The sequence below is a fragment of the Thalassophryne amazonica genome, chromosome 6, assembly GCF_902500255.1.
Source record: "Thalassophryne amazonica chromosome 6, fThaAma1.1, whole genome shotgun sequence".
NCBI lineage: Eukaryota > Metazoa > Chordata > Actinopteri > Batrachoidiformes > Batrachoididae > Thalassophryne > Thalassophryne amazonica.
Genome location: NC_047108.1, coordinates 106,024,144 through 106,045,229, shown reverse-complemented (window position 1 = coordinate 106,045,229; position 21,086 = coordinate 106,024,144). Strand labels below are relative to the sequence as shown.

The window sequence follows — 21,086 nt, the reverse complement described above, 5'->3', positions numbered from 1 at the left end:
AAAAACTTTTTTCACATTGTCATTATGGGGTATTGTGTGTAGAATTTTGAGGGGAGAAAATGAATTTCATCCATTTTGGAATAAGGCTGTAACATAATAAAATGTGGAAAAAATGAAACGCTGTAAATACTTTCCAGATGCACCGTATGTTTAAAGCAGTTGTTTACACCTTTGCGTTATCGATAACATTTGTACAGCGTCATTTGTTTATTAAGACCGCCCCAAAGTGAAGCTCCAGTGTTATGATTGACAGCCCCACCCGCTGTGAACCCAAAGCCCACAATGCCACATTTTCACATCACTCACCATGTGATATTTACACACGCCACAATCACTGCCACGCAATAAAACATTTCTGACGATTGTTTTTTTGTTTTGTTTGTTTTTTAGCCTGACTTGATTCAGTGCAGGAAAATATTTATTAAAAGTAAAGTGAAGACAGAGTAGAAGCGTCCATTATGTTTCTCTCAGACAGAGCAGATGGTCTTCAGAGGTATCGTTGACTTGCAATTGTCTCACAGTTCTACCGAGGATATGCCAGAGCATCTGGATCTGCCCATGCACCGTGTCACCTTACCAAGAGTAAGAAAGCAGCAGAACATATCAAACTCAGCTTCAACCATGCTATTCTTTACCTTACTGTAATCCTGCACACTGGTTAGAAGATCAGTCCTCCATTAATGTACTGAAACATTCCTACATATTTTGAGATTATAAGTGTCATGTGAGTGATTACTAATCTTCTATTCAAAATTAAGGCATAATGCACCCGTGCAGTTATTTTTCTATGTGGAACTGAACACCCCCCCCCCCCTCTTATTACTGCTTATCTCTTCGTATAGTTTTCAGTCGTGGTTAATGTGATTTCATCGAACAGAACTGAAAGCGTGTGAGCAGTCCAGTGAAGCTCTGCTGTCCATTTTGAGAAGAGCTTACCTCATCACATCATTTAAAGTGGGACTTTGAACAGAAGAAAGTCATAAGACCTGTGAGCGTTCAGACCTTTAAGTGCTCCTGCTGAGTGGCAGTGCCATGTCGCCGTGACATTTACAGTCATCTTTCTCGCACTAATAATCCCATATTCCCCAATAAATGGCAGCTCTCAGCCAGATATCATCCTGTACATGTGCAGTAGATTGTCTCCATGTTTTAGATGACATATTCAAACTAAAGCCTCATTTATGCTCCTTATACCAACATAAATCTGTCCGTATGCTCACAAGTATGGATAAATGTATGTAATGCAGACAGAAGGTTTTTCTATACCCAATTTAGTGTTGAATAAATGAGCATGCTGAAAACTTGTCTAAGGTGAAAAGAATGAGTTTCATCATTTTTTTTGTAGGTCTAGAGCAGCAGATAAAATGGGGGAGGTGCCGCCATCACCACCGTTAAACAGCTTTGATGCTACTTACTTGTGTTACATTATAGCTTTATGTTTTCAGCAAAGTAAACCTCAAAGATATCCAGCTGTAACCACAGCTCTTAAATCTACACGGATAAATCCAGCATCTTTTTCGAGGATGTTCCATCAATGTGCCTCATGCTCACTGAGGGTCACTAACGTGTACATTTGCATACAGACACCAGTACATCAGCTGGCATTTGTAATTTCATTTAGATTTGGTGCACGGCTTTTTCTCTCTGTTGGTTATAGCACATTTCCAGATGAAAAGGAAACAGTTGAGTTGCTTAAAAATACATTCAGCAGCTTTTGACATTTTACCAACCCCACTGAAACATCAGGAGAGACTTATCCTTCAGGTACATTAGATAAGGAATTACAGAGCAGGAGGCTGTGTGCGGTAGAAGTTGGGCTATAAGGTGTTCAATTCCAGGTGGGTGCACCAAGGTACCTGTCTGTGTCCTTGGACAAGACACTGCAACTACGTTGTCCTGATCCACCCGGTGTAAATGAGTACCAACCTCGGCTTGAGAAGTACCTTGCGATTGACTAGTATCCCATTCAGGAGCATTGTTGACTCTCATCTACTTCACACGATAGTATCGGGGGATAAACAATGTCACGGTGGAACACGGGGTAAATAGGAGTTCCAGGTGGCTCTGGGGTAGGAGTAGGAGTGCCAATATATAGACTTCAGTTTAATTCCAGGTGTGTGCATCAGGCCGTCTATAGCCTTGCATTAGATAATTTGTACTAGTCTACCAAGGTATAAAAAGTATTGTCTTGCATTTAACTGGGGTTCCATCTAGGAGTCATAGACTATATTCCACTTCACACTATGGTACCTGGAGATAAGCATTGCTCCAGTGGATCTCAGGACCTGCACAGGACTTACCTCTTCCACACGTTCAAACACAACATAATCTGACAAAATTCAACAGTCTCATATCATTCTTAAAATAAAATGACATTCCGTGAGTATACCACAGCAATCTGTCTTTTACCTGTCTTTAACCAAGGGGACATCCAGACAAGGGTCATTGGTTCTTAGAACCTGTACTGGGCTTACATCTTCCACATGTTGGAACACTACATATTCTGACAAAATACCAACACAATCTCATATCATTCTTAAAATAAACTACAGGACACTCAGTAACCATAAAACCACAAAGACCAAACAGTCACCTGGTTATCTGACTTTTACCAAGGGGACATCCAGACAAGGGCACTGTTTTGCCACAGTTCAAATAACATAGACATAAATGGGAGACGTTCTAAAAATATAATTAAAACAAATGGGGTAGGTGATGGTCTTGTGGTTAAAGCGTTGGGCTTGAGACCAGGCTTGATCCTCGGTTCAAATCCCAGCCTGACTGGAAAATCACTAAGGGCCCTTGGGCAAGGTCTTTAATCCCTCATGCTCCCGGTGTGTACTGAGCACCTTGTATGGCAGCACCCTCACATCTGGGTGAATGTGACACATTGATGTGTATTTGTTTATTTGTAAAGCACTATGAGCATCTGATGCACATGGAAAAGCATATAAATTCAGTCCATTTTATTTAAATGATCCTCGAGCCACAAATTCCTCAAAAGATCATTGACTGCTTTTGGGTTCTGATACAGAGCTGTGTTGGCATCTTTTAACATGTACAATGTCCATAACACAAGTTAAAACAGACAGGCCAATCAAGCGCTTCTTAAGCCTTGTTGCTAATCACAGGGTCCTGGTGGCCACTCTTGCTTTTGAATAATTTAGAATAATCTTATATGCTTAATTGAAATGGCTTGATGAACTTTTTAATACAGTAATGTTGACTTAATTCATCTATCGTTGATTGCAATTGTAACCTACTTGGTCACATTCGTCACTCTTCAAACTCACAATTACGGGCATAAGAAGCAGGCATTCTATCAGGTGGCTACAAGCCAAGGGGCCTCCCATCTGTAGCTAGAACATCTTTTGGCAACTTTTGTTGAGTGCTAGCCACTGTTACACAGTCAGAAAAGTTAGTCACCATTTGTGCCAGCTGGGATTAATTGAAATTTTCTATTGAAACTAACTTGATTTTCAGATGCCAGAAGTTTAAAAAACATTATATCCAATGTAAGTCTTGTGTTGTTTGGCCAACTAATGTTATGGGCTATATATGCTTTCATTTAGGTGAGTACAATTATTCATTTCCCTGCATGTCAGCAAAGCAACAAGTGTATTGTAACAAAGAAAGAAACCTCGTAGGATCATTAGATTTTGGAGTAGTTTAGTCAAAGTCAAGAAAAAAAACCTAATTTGTATATCTCAACAACCAGCAACCAAGTGTAGATGGATGATCTCAAACATCTATTCTCCCTCTCATTTAGTTAGCATATTTATCATTATGCTTTTTGTTGTTATTATGCTTTTTATTTCTTTTAATATTTTTTTACTCTTTTGTGTTTTTAATTGTGCTTTTTAATATTTTAATTCATTTTAATTTGTTTTGGGGTTGTTTTGTGTGAAGCGCCTTGGGGCAACGCTGTCGTGAGTTGGCGCTCTACAAATTGAATAAATTGAAATTGAATTGATATTGATCAGCACAATGATTTATTGGTATGAATGACTTCATAATGATGTCATACAGAATCATATGATGAAGTCATACGTGTCAAAAACACCATTACAGGCATGTTTATATTTACTTGTACATTTATATTGTAGTGTGTAGAGTGCACAGAGAAGGCATCAGCCCTCTGATGCATTTCATTTCACAGTTTGACTTGATGTTTCGTGAGACAACTACGTAGCAAAGTACATCGAGACAAATGCATTTCTTAAGAGATTAGGTGTTTTAAGACAGGGAAAAGAGTATAGGACTGGTTTCTTTGTTGGCACATACTGGTTTCCAGTATTGATGTTGTATCAGACATGAAAAAGTGGTGTAAGAAACTAGGGATGTCCCGATCCGATCACGTGATCGGATCCAATTTCCCAATTGGGCCCGATCACATAGTTTCAGACTTGGTCAAAATCGGACGTTGCATCCCGATCAGGAATCTGATATAGATTTTATCCTCATTATTTTGATCAGCGCTATTTCAAGTTCATTATTGCAGATTAATGGGCCTTTCATGTGTCGGAAGCATCAGAGGCGTCAAGAATCGGTCTAAAAAGCATTATTTTCAATGAGACGTTTTGCTTTTTAGAGGCGTCAGAAGCATTGCACCAAAAGCCGAAACCGATGCTTCTGACAAGAGCGCGCATTGCCGCTTGTTGGCAGGCTGAACGCGGTCAAAGTTCAACCCAGTCTTTTCATTATTATTATTATTATTATTTATTGAACAAAAGAAAAAACATAAGTTCAACCCAATCCAACTTCCGATGCTCTGAGCTGTGATGTAGCTTCGCGCTGTCCAATAGGAATGACGTGTCAGGCAGAAGACTTGTGGCAGAAACCACTGATCTGTACAAAACAGGAGCAGTTTTCTGAAGAAAAATCCTTGGAAATGTTTTTGTTGTTGTTTGTTACCTCAAAACTTCTGATTACTGTTTAAAAAAGTTTAGAACACTTGTGATCACAATAGCTAAATCAATAAATGGTTCTTTAGAAACGTTTCATCTGTAAATTAAAACCACCTGTTATTTCAGATTAGATAATTTCTTGTTTAACATAAGGAACCTTGGACATTTATTTTAGACAATAAAATAACATGGAAATTTGTACATTTTTAAAGTCTGGTAGATTATTACTTGATTGTTCAAGCGACCTCAAGGAGAAGTGCACTGTTTAAGTGATAATAATAAAATAAGGTGATTAAAATGAAAATATTATATATTTAGCATTTGTTCATTGTTCATTCAGTTTTTTAAAGTATCGGATCGGGACTCGGTATCGGCAGATACTCAAAATCAGATGACTCGGAATTGGATCGGGACCAAAAAAACCTGATCGGGACATCCCTAGAAGAAACCATATTCCATCATTTTCCAATATTTATCCATTTTAAGCAACAAGATTTGGATGATTTATACCAGTATTTGTCTCTGTGCATGGAACCTACACTAGCTTTTTCTATATAAATTGTAAGTAAGACAAAAGTTATTGTTTGTAAGTCTACAAATTCTTTCCTGTCTTACACGGTTCATTTGAGAAACACCAATGCCAATACTTAAAGTTGGGTACGGTTCCATTTTTGGATATAGGTAGGTGCAATTTTGATAGATTTTTTTTTTTTTCTTTCTGTATCGGATATTTACTTCTAATTAAGTTCCTTCCTTTGAGAGAACTGTGAGGGAGTGAAAGGAGATAAAAAATCTCTGTGAGCAGAGCGTTGTGCTGGAATCAATCCTGTCTCCCCGTCCTTTTAGAGCCGAGCTGGGGGATGGATGGCAGACAGGTCTCTCATCTGTTAAACCTGGAGAGAAGTAATAAAAGCCCCATACTTCCACCTGTATGTGAAGAGACAAAAGAAATATGCCTCCATCCTTTTGGGGTTGTTGTCTTACTTTTATGGAGGCTTCCTCTCCAGTAACGACACATTTAATTACCAACAATAAATCCTTCTCCGTGAAAAGAACCTGGATTTTATATGCTAATTATTTAACTGCTGAGCTCCTGCATGGTTTGTGTTTCAGTTAAGAACACACTTTGGGTTACAGCAAACTGAGGAATATACTCGATTCGCTTCAAATTTGTGTTTTATTGTGGAACTGGAGGAAAATCTGTATCATCAGAGTTCATCCTGGCTGACTGAATTACACGTCTTGTTTCATTTCATCGTGCTCAGGCTGTCAGACCGTGCTGCCAGAATGCAATATCTTCGCTAACATCTCAGAAAGGGTATTTTCAACCTCACATGTCTTTGTCCTGTCTTTCTCCATTCTTTCTAGATCTGTAAGGTATTGAACACCACCACCATGAGTTGCTTCGCTCCCTCCCTGATGACAGAATACCACTCAGGATTGGACACAGTAAAACACGCCGACGAGTTTGGCTTCATCTTCAACAACGTCCAGGCTCTGCTGGTCTATAACAACACCAATCTCCTTTACTATCCAAACCCTTACTTTGAGCCACTCGCACACACGGTGTCCTGGAGCAGAAGCCGGGCTCGCCCATCATTCTCAAGGTACATAAATTACATAGAATTCTGTATAATGCTGGTTTTACAATAGGTTTGCAAGTCTGATCCTGACAGTAGATACAACATGACAAAGTGCTTTCATTTCCTCAAAAAGAACCATATTAACCTTGTTTGAAAACTAAAATCAGCCACTCAGTGTTCTACAAACCAACTGGTTCAAGGAAACAAAATAAAAAACAGGGCAGCACGGGGGCTTCCTACCTGATTTGTATCTTCTCCCCACATTCCAGGGGTGTGCAGGTTATGTGAATAGGAAACTTTAAAATGGCTGTAGGCAGTGATGCCGGTAACGCATTACTTAGTAACGCGTTACTCTAATCTAACCACTTATTTTAGTAACGAGTAATCTAATACGTTAATCTTTGCAATCAGTAATCAGATTAAAGTTACTTCTCCAAGTCACTGTGCGTTACTATTATTTTTGCATTGTGGGTCGATAGCAGCATTAAACTTGGTCCGTGGGCAGGGGGTCGGGGTTCGACTGAACTGCCCACTTTAAGCGAGCTGTGAGCTTTTCATCCGCTTTTTTTGCAGCAGCTACGACTCGTGCTTTTTTTCTCCTTTATTTAGAATTCTGAGCTGAGCCGCTCCGTATCTGCTGCTAAATACAGCTGATCCTCCGTGACGCATCAACAACTAACACTATTTTCCACTCACATGCACCTAAACTCTCTTTCTGAGGATCACATGATGTGAAAACGCAATAAAACTTTCTTACCTGTAAATCTGGTCATGTTTTCTGCATAAATAAATGTTATCCATTCTTTGTGCTCAAACGCCAAAGCAGGGGCGAATCCAGATGGAATGGGGGCGTGGGGCAGGGTGCGCCCCCCCCCCCACAACACCCCTAGATTGTTTTTTTACTACAACTACTAATAAAATAATAATAATTTCGACAAGTAAAATGTTTAGAGATAATTTAAATGTTAGAATTAATTTTATAGTTACATTTATAAACAATGTAGGTTAGAAACTGCAAGTTTTACTGTTACAGTGCTGTCAATAATTAAATATGAGGTCAAGAAAGAGGTCTTTATTTTACTTTTTATAAAACAAATATTATTTTCATTTTATCAAGAAAGGGTGACTATAAAGTGAGTTTTGGCAAAACAGGTATCAGTCATTTTGAGGTGGCAGAGGGTTGTTGTCGGCAGCTGGGGAAAGTAACTAAAAAGTAACTAGTAATCTAACTTAGTTACTTTTCCAATTGAGTAATCAGTAAAGTAACTAAGTTACTTTTTCAAGGAGTAATCAGTAATTGGATTACTTTTTCAAAGTAACTGTGGCAACACTGGCTGTAGGTATGTATGAGAGTGACTACATTTGTCTATCTATATGTGGCCCTGCGACAGACTGTCATCCTGTACAGGGAGTATCCCACCTCTTGCTTGATAATTGCTAGTAAATCCCCCCATGACCCTTGATTGGAGTAAGCAGGTATAAAAAATGAATGAATAACACCCAACTAAATCCTTGTCATTTCATTGGTGAATTGTCTCACATTTGACACTGATTATTTTTCATTGTATTGAGAAATAGTCCACTTGATGATGTCATTTACCATGAATTTTAGTTCCATACATTTCACTCCATTGGTCAACCCCACTACGTTTTCAGAAAATGCATCCATGATACAAGCTAAATCCATTGCACTGTTAGCCAATTAGAAGCTTATGCAGTGGGGCAATGTCTTTACTGGTCGAAAGAAATATCAGGTGAAGAAATGGACAACCTCCTAACTCAGTTTTTTCGCTGATGTGTGTTTCCACACACACTCGTGAAAGATGAGTTACAATATGGAACATTCCATCGTTCAACTTGTGCAAATATTCTTACCATTGCACTCAATTCAATTCAATTGATTTAGTTTATATAGTGCCAAATCACAACAATGCTGCCTCAAGATGCTTCACACAAGTAAGGTCTAACCTTACCAACCCTAGAGCAAGCACACAGGTGACAGTGGTAAGGAAAAACTCCCTCTAATGATTTGAGGAAGAAACCTCAAGCAGACCAGACTCAAAGGGGTGACCACTGCTTAGGCCATTCTACAGACATAAATTACAGAACAAGTCACAAAACGAATATACAGGAAATGCTGTTGGTGCACAGGACAGGAGACATCAAGTCACTTGTTGGATGTCAAAGTACTCATAAACATTCTATTGGTATAATGTACCTTATAAATATTGGTTAGACACCAACTTCATCAATATTTGATTTGCAGACCTGTAAAAAGACGTTTTGTTGGAAATAGCTAGCTACCTCCGGTGAGACTAAACAGCACGTCCAGTGTAGCCCAGCTTGTTAACTGCAGCATTAGTGGTAGGCCTTAGAGTGAAATATGTAAAGTCTGTCCCATATCAATATCAGCATTTTATGTGGTTCTAAACAACATTGTGGCTGGAAACAATCATAATGCCATCTGCAACCCCACCACTAGATGACGCTAAATCCTATACAGTGCTTTGAACTTGAGTTTTGAACCATATTTAACTGTAAAAATGGAGACAAAGCACAATTTTACACACTATGGACTCTTGCCACAACGGAAGATTATTTCAGGATTTGTTTTATATTCTTTTGTTATGATTGGCAGCTGGTCCCAATTACCTACCGCGACTGTGAGATGCATCACCTGCTTTGATCTCAGTGTGGATTCATGTTTGACCACAGCTGTGCCTAAAATGAGGAGTCTAATTTACAGAGCACTGAGGTGACGTATTGGGGATGCGTGTTGGCGGTGTTGTCTCCTCTTTGTGGAGTATCTGCGTGTGCATCCAAGTTTTTCTTTCTAATTCCGCACCCTTTGGCCTCTGTGCCCACAGGGCAGAAATCTGGTTCCCCCAGCAGCAGGAGGGGTGAAGCTTAACTACACAGTCCTGATCGGTGAGACTCCATGCTCAGTTACTGTGTCGGAGAGCCAGCTGCTGTGTGAGCCACCCAACCTCACCGGACAGTACAAAGTCATGGTCAGTACAGATATAACTGTTTTTCAGTGTCTAACTTCCTCGCTCTGTTTCCCTTCATCCCTGTAATTTGTGATTTCTTCTTCATAACAACTGGACTCTAAACTCCATTATCCATGCTCTCAATATTCTTCATTCAGCTGAAGGAAAGAGGTCAGTGGGAGAGTTGTGTGAGCATGTTCCAGCGGTTTTCATATTTCCGCTCACTTGTTGTGCTTCAAGCCTTCGACTATTTCGCTGTTAGTATCAGCATACAGGTGGTTGCGTGTGTGTTTGATAGCAGTGTGATTTTCAGCAGACAATATCTGGCACAATTGCCCGGACCTTCAGACTTCGACTTCAGACGACTTTATTGATCCCTAAAAGGACAATTATGATTACACTTCAATTACCTCAGACAAGATACAGCAATTAATCCACAATTATTACTTGTTTACCGTAATAATGGCACACTTCAAAATTAAAGACAACACATATACTTTTGACATTGTTTATGTGCTCTAAACTTGAAGCAGTCCATCATCCAAATTGAGGCAAAGTGGGTGAAGGCCGCACCAGGAGGGGCCCGCGCCACCCAGCTTGGGGGTTGAAGGCTGCAGCAGTAAAAACCACGCTGCCTTCGAGGTGGCAAGGAGGAAGCCAGGGGGAGGGGAGTGGAGAGAGATGGGGGGGGGGGGGGGGGGTGGAGGACACCTGACTTGTGCAAAACCGTGTAGCAGTTATGTCCTTGATGTCAATGATGGCTTTCAGAAAGCGCTGTAACTAGGTTTAAGGATATGATTCCTTCTTTATGTCTCTAATGCCATATACCAACACAGTGCTGGTGATCCTGTTATATACAGCATAGTGAGTAGTTAGTACACCTTTCATGCCTTATAAACTTTATTGACTTGGCCCCACTTCCACAGGCCCATCCACTCATGTCATGTTTATTAATATTGATGCTGCTGTTTTCACACTGTATAAAGGTTGAATAATTTTGTGCCTTTCCGTAGGTTCAGGTTGGTGTGCCTTCACGTCTCTCCGGGTGCATGTGCACATCATGTCTGACAGCCTGCTGACCCTTCCGGCCATTGTTCAGCATCGCTGCGGCGGAGGCCTCCTCCTCATCATCGTCATCCTTGTCCTCATCGCGTACAAGCGCAAGTCACGTGAAAATGATCTCACCCTCAAGCGCCTGCAGATGCAAATGGACAACCTGGAGTCACGAGTTGCTCTGGAGTGCAAGGAGGGTGAGTGGAACAGTAAAGTGGACTGAGTCACAGAATGCTGACAATACATGCTTTAATATGAACATATACTGCTAAATGCGATATCGCCACATTGTGAGATACACAATGTGACAGTATCACATTTCAGACATAAATTTAGGAACTTGTGCATCGACACACACACACACACACACACACAAAAGAATCAACCAGTCACCATCTGCCTTTCATTGCAGATTTGCAGTAATGTGGATTTGCTGTGATTTCTAATATCTCTCTTTCATACCTCTTTGCAAGCAGACAAAAGCTGTTATGTGCATGTGAAGCAATTTAAAAGATATGAGACAAATAATGTGACTGCATGAGATGATTATGATTGTTTCTCAAATTCTCTGGTTTAGATTCCACATTACACTGCACATTTGCAGATATTTCTGCCATAATGCTATCAACAAAACTAGTAGGAGAAATAGACAACAACAGTGAGCAACTTTCAGTGTAGAAAAATGAAGCCAATGTAGATCAGGTGAATTGGAAACTTTCAACTGACCATCGGTGAGCATGAGAACGTGTTTACTGTCTGTTTGTGTCAGCCCTGCAATAGACTGGCGTCCTGTCCAGGGTGTGCCCTGCCTCTCGTCCAGTGACTGCTGGGATAGGCACCAGCCCCCAGTGACTCTTAACTGGAGTAAGGGGGGATAGAAATGAATGAATGAATCTGAGATTATGCTTTGCAGTTCATTTTGCTAATGATCTAAGAAGTCTTATAATATTTTAGTGCCATTAAAATTGTGTGTTAGCAATGTTAGTGCTAATTAGCAGGTATTCCAGGCACGTCCATCTGGGAAGAGACCCTGGGGAAGACCCAGGACTAGGTGGAGAGATTATATCTCCACACTGGCCTGGGAATGCCTCGGGATCTCCCAGTCAGAGGTGGTCAATGTGGCAGGGGAAAGGGAAGTCTGGGGTCCCCTGCTGTAGCTGTTGCCCCGTGACCCGAACCGGAAAAGCAGTGAAGATGAGTGTGATGAGTGAGTGAGTGATAGCTTGATGATGTAAGCTAGACTGATTTCGCATTTTCACCAAATCCACCTGTTTCATGAACAATCCAAGCAAAGGATATATAAACGTTAGCCTTAGCCAGCTTTTTAACTTTGAGATAGGTGGGTTTGTTCTAGCACCCTTCATCCTGCACAGGCCCCGCGGGTCTTGCCAGGTGCCACCCATTCATGGCTCGAGTTAGATGAGTTATTGCATTGCCAAGAAACCAAACTACTTGACCTTGACAAAAGAGGGTATAGAAAATGAATGAATTTCTTAATACCCACAAGCAAGCCACACACTAAGTATAGTCCCACTCATCAGTGCAGTGAATTGGATCAAGTACCTGTGTGACTAGGGTGCATTGTGACTGGGGTGCATTGTAACTGGGTGCAGTGTGTCTGGGGTGCATTGTGACTAGGGTGCATTGTGACTGGGGTGCATTGTGACTAGGGTGCAGTGTGTCTGGCGTGTCATTGTGACTAGGGTGTATTGTGACTGGGGTGCATTCAATCAATTCAATCAATTTTATTTATATAGCACCAAATCACAACAAACAGTTGCCCCAAGGTGCTTTATATTGTAAGGCAAGGCCATACAATAATTACGGAAAAACCCCAATGGTCAAACGACCCCTGTGAGCAAGCACTTGGCGACAGTGGGAAGGAAAAACTCCCTTTTAACAGAAGAAACCTCCAGCAGAACCAGGCTCAGGGAGGGGCAGTCTCTGCTGGGGACTGGTTGGGGCTGAGGGAGAGAACCAGGAAAAAGACATGCTGTGGAGGGGAGCAGAGATCAATCACTAATGATTAAATGCAGAGTGGTGCATACAGAGCAAAAAGAGAAAGAAACACTCAGTGCATTATGGGAACCCCCCAGCAGTCTAAGTCTATAGCAGCATAACCTAAGGGATGGTTCAGGGTCACCTGATCCAGCCCTAACTATAAGCTTTAGCAAAAAGGAACGTTTAAGCCTAATCTTAAAAGTAGAGAGGGTGTCTGTCTCCCTGATCCGAATTGGGAGCTGGTTCCACAGGAGAGGAGCCTGAAAGCTGAAGGCTCTGCCTCCCATTCTACTCTTACAAACCCTAGGAACTACAAGTAAGCCTGCTGTCTGAGAGCGAAGCGCTCTATTGGGGTGATATGGTACTATGAGGTCCCTAAGATAAGAAGGGACCTGATTATTCAAAACCTTATGAGTAAGAAGAAGAATTTTAAATTCTATTCTAGAATTAACAGGAAGCCAATGAAGAGAGGCCAATATGGGTGAGATATGCTCTCTCCTTCTAGTCCCCGTCAGTACTCTAGCTGCAGGCATTTTGAATTAACTGAAGACTTTTTAGGGAACTTTAGGACAACCTGATAATAATGAATTACAATAGTCCAGCCTAGAGGAAATAAATGCATGAATTAGTTTTTCAGCATCACTCTGAGACAAGACCTTTCTAATTTTAGAGATATTGCGTAAATGCAAAAAAGCAGTCTACATATTTGTTTAATATGCGCTTTGAATGACATATCCTGATCAAAAATGACTCCAAGATTTCTCACAGTATTACTAGAGGTCAGGGTAATGCCATCCAGAGTAAGGATCTGGTTAGACACCATGTTTCTAAGATTTGTGGGGCCAAGTACAATTACTTCAGTTTTATCTGAGTTTAAAAGCAGGAAATAGAGGTCATCCATGTCCTTATGTCTGTAAGACAGTCCTGCAGTTTAGCTAATTGGTGTGTGTCCTCTGGCTTCATGGATAGATAAAGCTGGATATCATCTGCGTAACAATGAAAATTTAAGCAATGCCGTCTAATAATACTGCCTAAGGGAAGCATGTATAAAGTGAATAAAATTGGTCCTAGCACAGAACCTTGTGGAACTCCATAATTAACCTTAGTCTGTGAAGAAGATTCCCCATTTACATGAACAAATTGTAATCTATTAGATAAATATGATTCAAACCACCGCAGCGCAGTGCCTTTAATAACCTATGGCATGCTCTAATCTCTGTAATAAAATTTATGGTCAACAGTATCAAAAGCAGCACTGAGGTCTAACAGAACAAGCACAGGGATGGGTCCACTGTCTGAGGCCATAAGAAGATCATTTGTACCTTCACTAATGCTGTTTCTGTACTATGATGAATTCTAAAACCTGACTGAAACTCTTCAAATAGGACCATTCCTCTGCAGATGATCAGTTAGCTGTTTTACAACTACCCTTTCAAGAATTTTTGAGAGAAAAGGAAGGTTGGAGATTGGCCTATAATTAGCTAAGATAGCTGGGTCAAGTGATGGCTTTTTAAGTAATGGTTTAATTACTGCCACCTTAAAAGCCTGTGGTACATAGCCAACTAATAAAGATAGAGTGATCATATTTAAGATCGAAGCATTAAATATGGTAGGGCTTCCTTGAGCAGCCTGGTAGGAATGGGGTCTAATAGACATGTTGATGGTTTGATGAAGTAACTAATGAAAATAACTCAGACAGAACAATCTGAGAGAAAGAGTCTAACCAAATACCGGCATCACTGAAAGCAGCCAAAGATAACGATACGTCTTTGGGATGGTTATGAGTAATTTTTTTCTCTAATAGTTAAAATTTTATTAGCAAAGAAAGTCATGAAGTCATACTAGTTAAAGTTAAAGGAATACTCGGCTCAATAGAGCTCTGACTCTTTGTCAGCCTGGCTACAGTGCTGAAAAGAAACCTGGGGTTGTTCTTATTTTCTTCAATTAGTGATGAGTAGTAAGATGTCCTAGCTTTACGGAAGGCTTTTTTTTTATAGAGCAACAGACTCTTTTTCCAGGCTAAGTGAAGATCTTCTAAATTAGTGAGACGCCATTTCCTCTCCAACTTACGGGTTATCTGCTTTAAGCTGCGAGTTTGTGAGTTATACCACGGAGTCAGGCACTTCTGATTTAAAGCTCTCTTTTTCAGAGGAGCTACAGCATCCAAAGTTGTCTTCAATGAGGATGTAAAACTATTGACGAGATACCTCTATCTCACTTACAGAGTTTAGGTAGCTACTCTGCACTGTGTGGTATATGGCATTAGGGAACATAAAGAAGGAAACATATCCTTAAACCTAGTTACAGTGCTTTCTGAAAGACTTCTAGTGTAATGAAACTTATTCCCCACTGCTGGGTAGTCCATCAGAGTAAATGTAAATGTTATAAGAAATGATCAGACAGAAGGGAGTTTTCAGGGAATACTGTTAAGTCTTCAATTTCCATAGCATAAGTCAGAACAAGATCTAAGATGTGATTAAAGTGGTGGTTGGACTCATTTACATTTTGAGCAAAGCCAATTGAGTCTAATAATAGATTAAATGCAGTGTTGAGGCTGTCATTCTCAGCATCTGTGTGGATGTTAAAATCGCCCACTATAATTATCTTATCTGAGCTAAGCACTAAGTCAGACAAAAGTTCTGAAAATTCACAGAGAAACTCACAGTAACGACCAGGAGGACGATAGATAACAACAAATAAAACTGGTTTTTGGGACTTCCAACTTGGATGGACAAGACTAAGAGTCAAGCTTTCAAATGAATTAAAGCTCTGTCTGGGTTTTTGATTAATTAATAAGCTGGAGTGGAAGATTGCTGCTAATCCTCCGCCTCGGCCCGTGCTACGAGCGTTCTGGCAGTTAGTGTGACTCGGGGGTGTTGACTCATTTAAACTAACATATTCATCCTGCTGTAACCAGGTTTCTGTAAGGCAGAATAAATCAATATGTTGATCAATTATTATATCATTTACTAACAGGGACTTAGAAGAGAGAGACCTAATGTTTAATAGACCACATTTAACTGTTTTAGTCTGTGGTGCAGTTGAAGGTGCTATATTATTTTTTCTTTTTGAATTTTTATGCTTAAATAGATTTTTGCTGGTTATTGGTAGTCTGGGAGCAGGCACCGTCTCTACGGGGATGGGGTAATGATGGGATGGCAGGGGGAGAGAAGCTGCAGAGAGGTGTGTAAGACTACAACTCTGCTTCCTGGTCCCAACCCTGGATAGTCACGGTTTGGAGGATTTAAGAAAATTGGCCAGATTTCTAGAAATGAGAGCTGCTCCATCCAAAGTGGGATGGATGCCGTCTCTCCTAACAAGACCAGGTTTTCCCCAGAAGCTTTGCCAATTATCTATGAAGCCCACCTCATTGTGACTAGGGTGCAGTGTGTCTGGGGTGCATTGTGACTAGGGTGCAGTGTGTCTGGGGTGCATTTTGCCGGCTGTGCAGTGTGTCTGGGGTGCATTTTGCCTGGGGTGCAGTGTTTCTGGGGTGCTTTTTTCTGGGGTGCAGTGTATCTGGGGTGTAGTGTATCTGGGGTGCATTGTGTCTTACAGCACAAGTGAGTTAGTGAAGACTCAATGTCATTACTTATTTTATTTCACATAGTGTCACTGCAATACTGCTCCCTTACATTGCTGGGTTAACAGAGGGCACAGTAGTCCAGTTGACCACGGACCTTCGAGTTAGCAGACAACCTCAGCTTGACCTCTAGTAGTTCATCTTCAGTTCCAGACGAGTGCTTTCTAATAAGCACAACTGATTGGCCCCTGATGTCATCGTCAAGGTCGTTATAGCCAATCACTGTGATGGTAAAAGTGAGTTTTATGTGTGGCCATGTCCTGGATTTCATAACTCAGAGTATTTTATGACTTACCTCCGCCAGCCACTGCTGCTGCCTGAGAGATAGAAACAGTGGCTCAAAAACAAATAAACCCCAGAACGGTGGAATGACCGACAGACAGGCAGGCAGACAGGAGGAATCAATCACACACGGGCAGCCTTGGGAAAGGAGAAGATTAATGTTTCTACCATTAGTGTTGGCCAGGAGTGTCCTGCCCCTGTGGGTTGGATTTAGATGGGACTCCTTATGAGTAACAACACTCCATGTGTTTCTGTGAGCCCATGTGTTGGTGTGTAAATCCACAAGGAGCGGGGCGCCGGGGACGTAGGAGGTGAGGGCTTTAGTTGGTCGAGGTTTTGTTGGGGGATTGCTGCTGTTCCTGTGATAGGCTGCAGACAGGGAGCCTCCCCAAGGCAGAAGAAGCAAAGCAACACAGCCGTGGGCCTGCACAGGAGTCGGCGAGGATGGAACCAATTAACGAGTGCTCACCTGCAGCCTCACGCTGAAATGGCACACGCTGTTCGGGAGCCTCAGCTACAGCTAATTTACTGGTAGATAAAAATGAGAGCGAACGGGAGAAGAAATGTGAACTTTTTCTGATTTGAGGACTATCTTGGGCTCACGTAATGGTAGTCAACACAATGAAGATAACAAGGTGTTCAGTCCTCGGGGACTGAGTTTATTTTTGTGCTGCATGTGTCAAGTATTCCCTCCAACTGTTCTCTCTTTGCTTTTCTCTCCTTCTGTCTATTGCAGCTTTTGCAGAGCTCCAGACAGACATCAACGAGCTGACCAGTGACCTGGACAGAGCTGGTATCCCCCATCTGGACTACAGGACGTACGCCATGAGGGTCCTCTTTCCTGGCATAGAGGATCATCCTGTCCTTAGAGAACTGGAGGTAACGGCATAGAGACAGAAGATTTGGAGACAATGACAACCCCGGGCACACAAATGCATTAAGAAGGAGAGAGAGAGAAAAGAGTGTCAGTTTGTGTATGTCCTCACTATTTGCCCCGTGGTGTAACCTCTATAAGGAGCAAAATGCTTGAGGTGGGAAGGATACCAGCAAACAACTTCTCCTTTCTGCCCTTTAGCCTCTATTGCACATAGCGACAACCACGCTGGTTTATGCACGCACATACAACACGCATGCAAGTTCCCTTATGGAAAACAACATCGCAGCACATGGCTATTTCATCCACCAGTGGCTGCAGCATGAGGAGTAATGAACTGAGTAATTTGGCAATCCTCATGCAGGACTATGGGTTCCAACATGGACCAAAAATAATGTACACTTTTCACTCTTTGTCATGAGCGAGGCCAGTAGGGATTCATGTGATTCACAAAGAATGATGTCCACTGGATAAAACAATCAGTCATGAAGTTTGTTTAGGATAAAGATGGACATCTTTTGTGCATCATGTATGACATGGATGTTCCAATATGTTGGATCAAAAAGCCTGATACGGTCAGACCGTAACAAATAAGCAGCTGCGCCCTTGGTGGCACCAGATCTGAGTTTTAGAAGTTAACCACTGTCAAGCAATCACAATCGAATGGTTGCTTTCTCTGATTTAGTACATTTCTGTGGAGAAATAGCCCATCTGTCTGTTTCATTGACAGCCACGCCCACTCCTAATCCATCATCATTCCACCATGCGCTAACCATTGAGCAGGTCTCAAACACATATATGGGTATTTAATATGCAAATCAAACTTTTTCCAGCTGTCCATCAAAGTTCATGTAATGTTTTTGTGTTCAGTTCAATTCAGTTCATTTATACAGCACCAAATCACAACAAAGCTGCCTCAAGGCCTCTCACACAAGTAAGATCTAACCTTACCAACCCCTAGAGCAAACACACAGGTGACAGTGGTAAAGGAAAACTCCCTGTAATGATTTGAGGAAGAAACCTCAAGCAGACTGACAGGGGTGACCCTCTGCTTGGGCCATGCTACCAACACAATTAACAACAGAAATATACAGAAAATTTTGGGAGTCCATGTTGGTGCACAGGACGCGAGACCTGCAGAAGAAGACACCCTCTCCCACCTCTGGATGGAGCTGCACCTCAAACAGAGAGGAAAAATATAGAATCAGGTGTTATTGTTTGATGAATGCTGACATCCATGAGATGTCTTGTAAATCACTTCAGAGGTGTTATCTGGTTTTAAAAAAAAGTGTTCTTAGATTTAGAAGTGTTTTTTCTCGCTAACATTTACAAAATATATGAGTAAAATAAGGGTTATATACAGAAATAAGATGTTTCTGCGTTTTTCCGCTATACTGGATTTTTTTGTTCAAGCGAACAACCAGATGATGTTGCTGTGACTCTCTGTACTCTAATGGGCTATCACTGTGTGATTCACACAATCCCTCACGCAAGTCAGCAAAGCCCCAATGTGATCTATGACTTTGCTATGGTAGCTACAATAGACTGTATGGTTCGTTACCATAAGTAGTTCAAGGCCGTCTGTTCTTTTGAAACTTCCCCTTTGGAGGAATTATTTAGTAATTTTTTCTGGACAATGCGAATTTTGATCATATTGGCAATGTCATATTATAATAATCCCCTATTTAAAGGATCATTAAAATTATAGTGTTGCTAAGTAAAATTCATTTTATGGCTTCAATCTTAAAAATTTAAATTGGTGTATACCTGTAACTTGCTGCCTTTTACTGGGTGCATGCCTAGGCCTGTCCAACACAGAAGTGATTAGCGCTGCAGTGTGTAGGATTTAGTGTCATCCAGTGGTGAGGTTGCAGATGGCGTTATTCTGTCACCTGTCACGATATTGCTTCTTTAGAGGTGGAGAATATAAGGTGGAGATTCTCATATTTGTTAGCCTGCACTCACAACCAGTACATAGCGATTGATTCCGCTTGTTTATTCTTCACTCTTTTCTGGCTGCACTACAAAATGCAAAAAGCAGAGTAATTATGTAAGTATGGGCTGCTCTAGCAACATGGCGGTTCAACATGGCAGCCTCCCTCATGTAGATTTAAAGAACTCATTCGTACATCAATAAAACTCTTGCAATTTGAGGACAGATGGTTATGAATGCACCGATATTCCATTCCTGCTAATAAATGCTCCTAATTCTTGTAGTGAGCTCTAATGTTTACTGAGTTAATCACCATTAGTGTGACCTCATGTTCCTAGAGAAAAACATAACTCAGGCTCTTAATGCATTTGGAAAAATGTATATTTTGTGTGATGTAAGGTCAAAATGAAAGCTGAAGAGAATCACTCATTTTCAAAACACAGTTTAGCTCTTTGCTGTTCAAATCAATTAGTGCAGGACACTTATTAGCAGCGGCACGCATTGTTGTGCTCTCCTCTGCAGGTGTCTGGTAACGGCCAGCAGAACGTCGAAAAGGCCCTGAAGCTCTTTGGTCAGCTCATCAACAACAAAGTGTTCCTGCTCACGTTCATCCGCACACTGGAAATGCAGCGCTCATTCTCCATGAGGGACCGCGGCAACGTGGCCTCACTTATAATGACAGCGCTGCAAGGACGGCTGGAGTACGCCACAGATGTCCTAAAACACCTGCTGTCGGACCTCATCGACCGAAACCTGGAGAGCAAGAACCACCCAAAGCTGCTGCTACGCAGGTAAGCCACGTTCATTCAGACACGGGATTATCTTCTTAGTAAAGATGCAGTCCACACAGGAGGCAGTGGTTTTAATTTGAATTAGTTTGTAGAATGAGGTGGAAATTTATCACCAGATTTTCATTAAACACACATACACACAAAAGTTTGAAATGTGCTTCAATTTGTAACAAGCAAATTAATTAGGTTGATCTAAAAGGAAGTGAGTGCTTAATATTTGTGCAAATTTATCAATTTAATTTGGATAAACGTCAGTCACATGAAGTTTTTTTCTTTCTATTTTCTTATACCCTGCATGTGTACAAAGCAGTGATAGCAGGGCATTGTGTTCATTTGTGTGTATGTGCTTGTGTGTCTGGTGACTGTTGACATGATATCTCAAAACGGCTAGATAAATTTCCTGAAATGTTAATGGGAATATTACTGGGAAAGATATCAAGAGGTGATTGTAGTTTGGTCGAGGTCAAAGAAAATATGGTCTGAAAAACACAATTTTGTATGTTTCAACAACTAAAAATCCCAGAAGGATCAGGATATCTAGAAGTGATTAGATTTTGGAGAAGTTTGGTCAAAGGTCAAGGAAATCAATGTGTGAGAAAACTTTTTTATTATTATTATTTATTTATTTATATCTCAAGAACCAAGAAGACTAGATGGATAATTTGAAGCATACGAGGGCTTTCAATAAAGTAACGCGGTGCGGCGGCACAGGAAAAACACCTCCGTGTTGATAACCATTTGTAAAATCCAGGCGGCTTTTGATGGCTTTCAGTGGAGTTAGTATATGATAAATTGTTTAACAGCAGGACATGTTCCAACTTGTCCTTAAGGCTTTCAACAGAGGTGTTTTTCCTGTGGCGGAGCGTCGCGTCGGCTGCATCCCGACGCGCGGACCCGTCCGCATGTCTTTCATTAAAAAAATCTCCTTTAACAGTGGAATATCCGGATAAAATGCTGAAACAGACTTCTTCTGAAACTTCTCTGTTCTCTCACGACGTCCTGGATCAACAGAGCCTGAAATGTGGAGGTTTTCAGCTTGAACAGGCTGACGACGGCGGCTGAGAGCGCTGAGCGACGTCTCGCACTGTG

The 21,086-nt window shown here is 41.2% G+C and overlaps 1 protein-coding gene across 1 annotated transcript in view; it reads left to right on the top strand.

Moving 5' to 3' along the window:
- plxna2 (plexin A2) overlaps window positions 1–21,086 on the top strand; it is a 694,900-nt gene that overhangs the window by 550,922 nt on the left and 122,892 nt on the right. Inside the window, 1 exon segment of the mRNA XM_034173103.1 lies at window positions 19,729–19,997. Coding sequence (XP_034028994.1) covers window positions 19,729–19,997 — 269 coding nt within the window.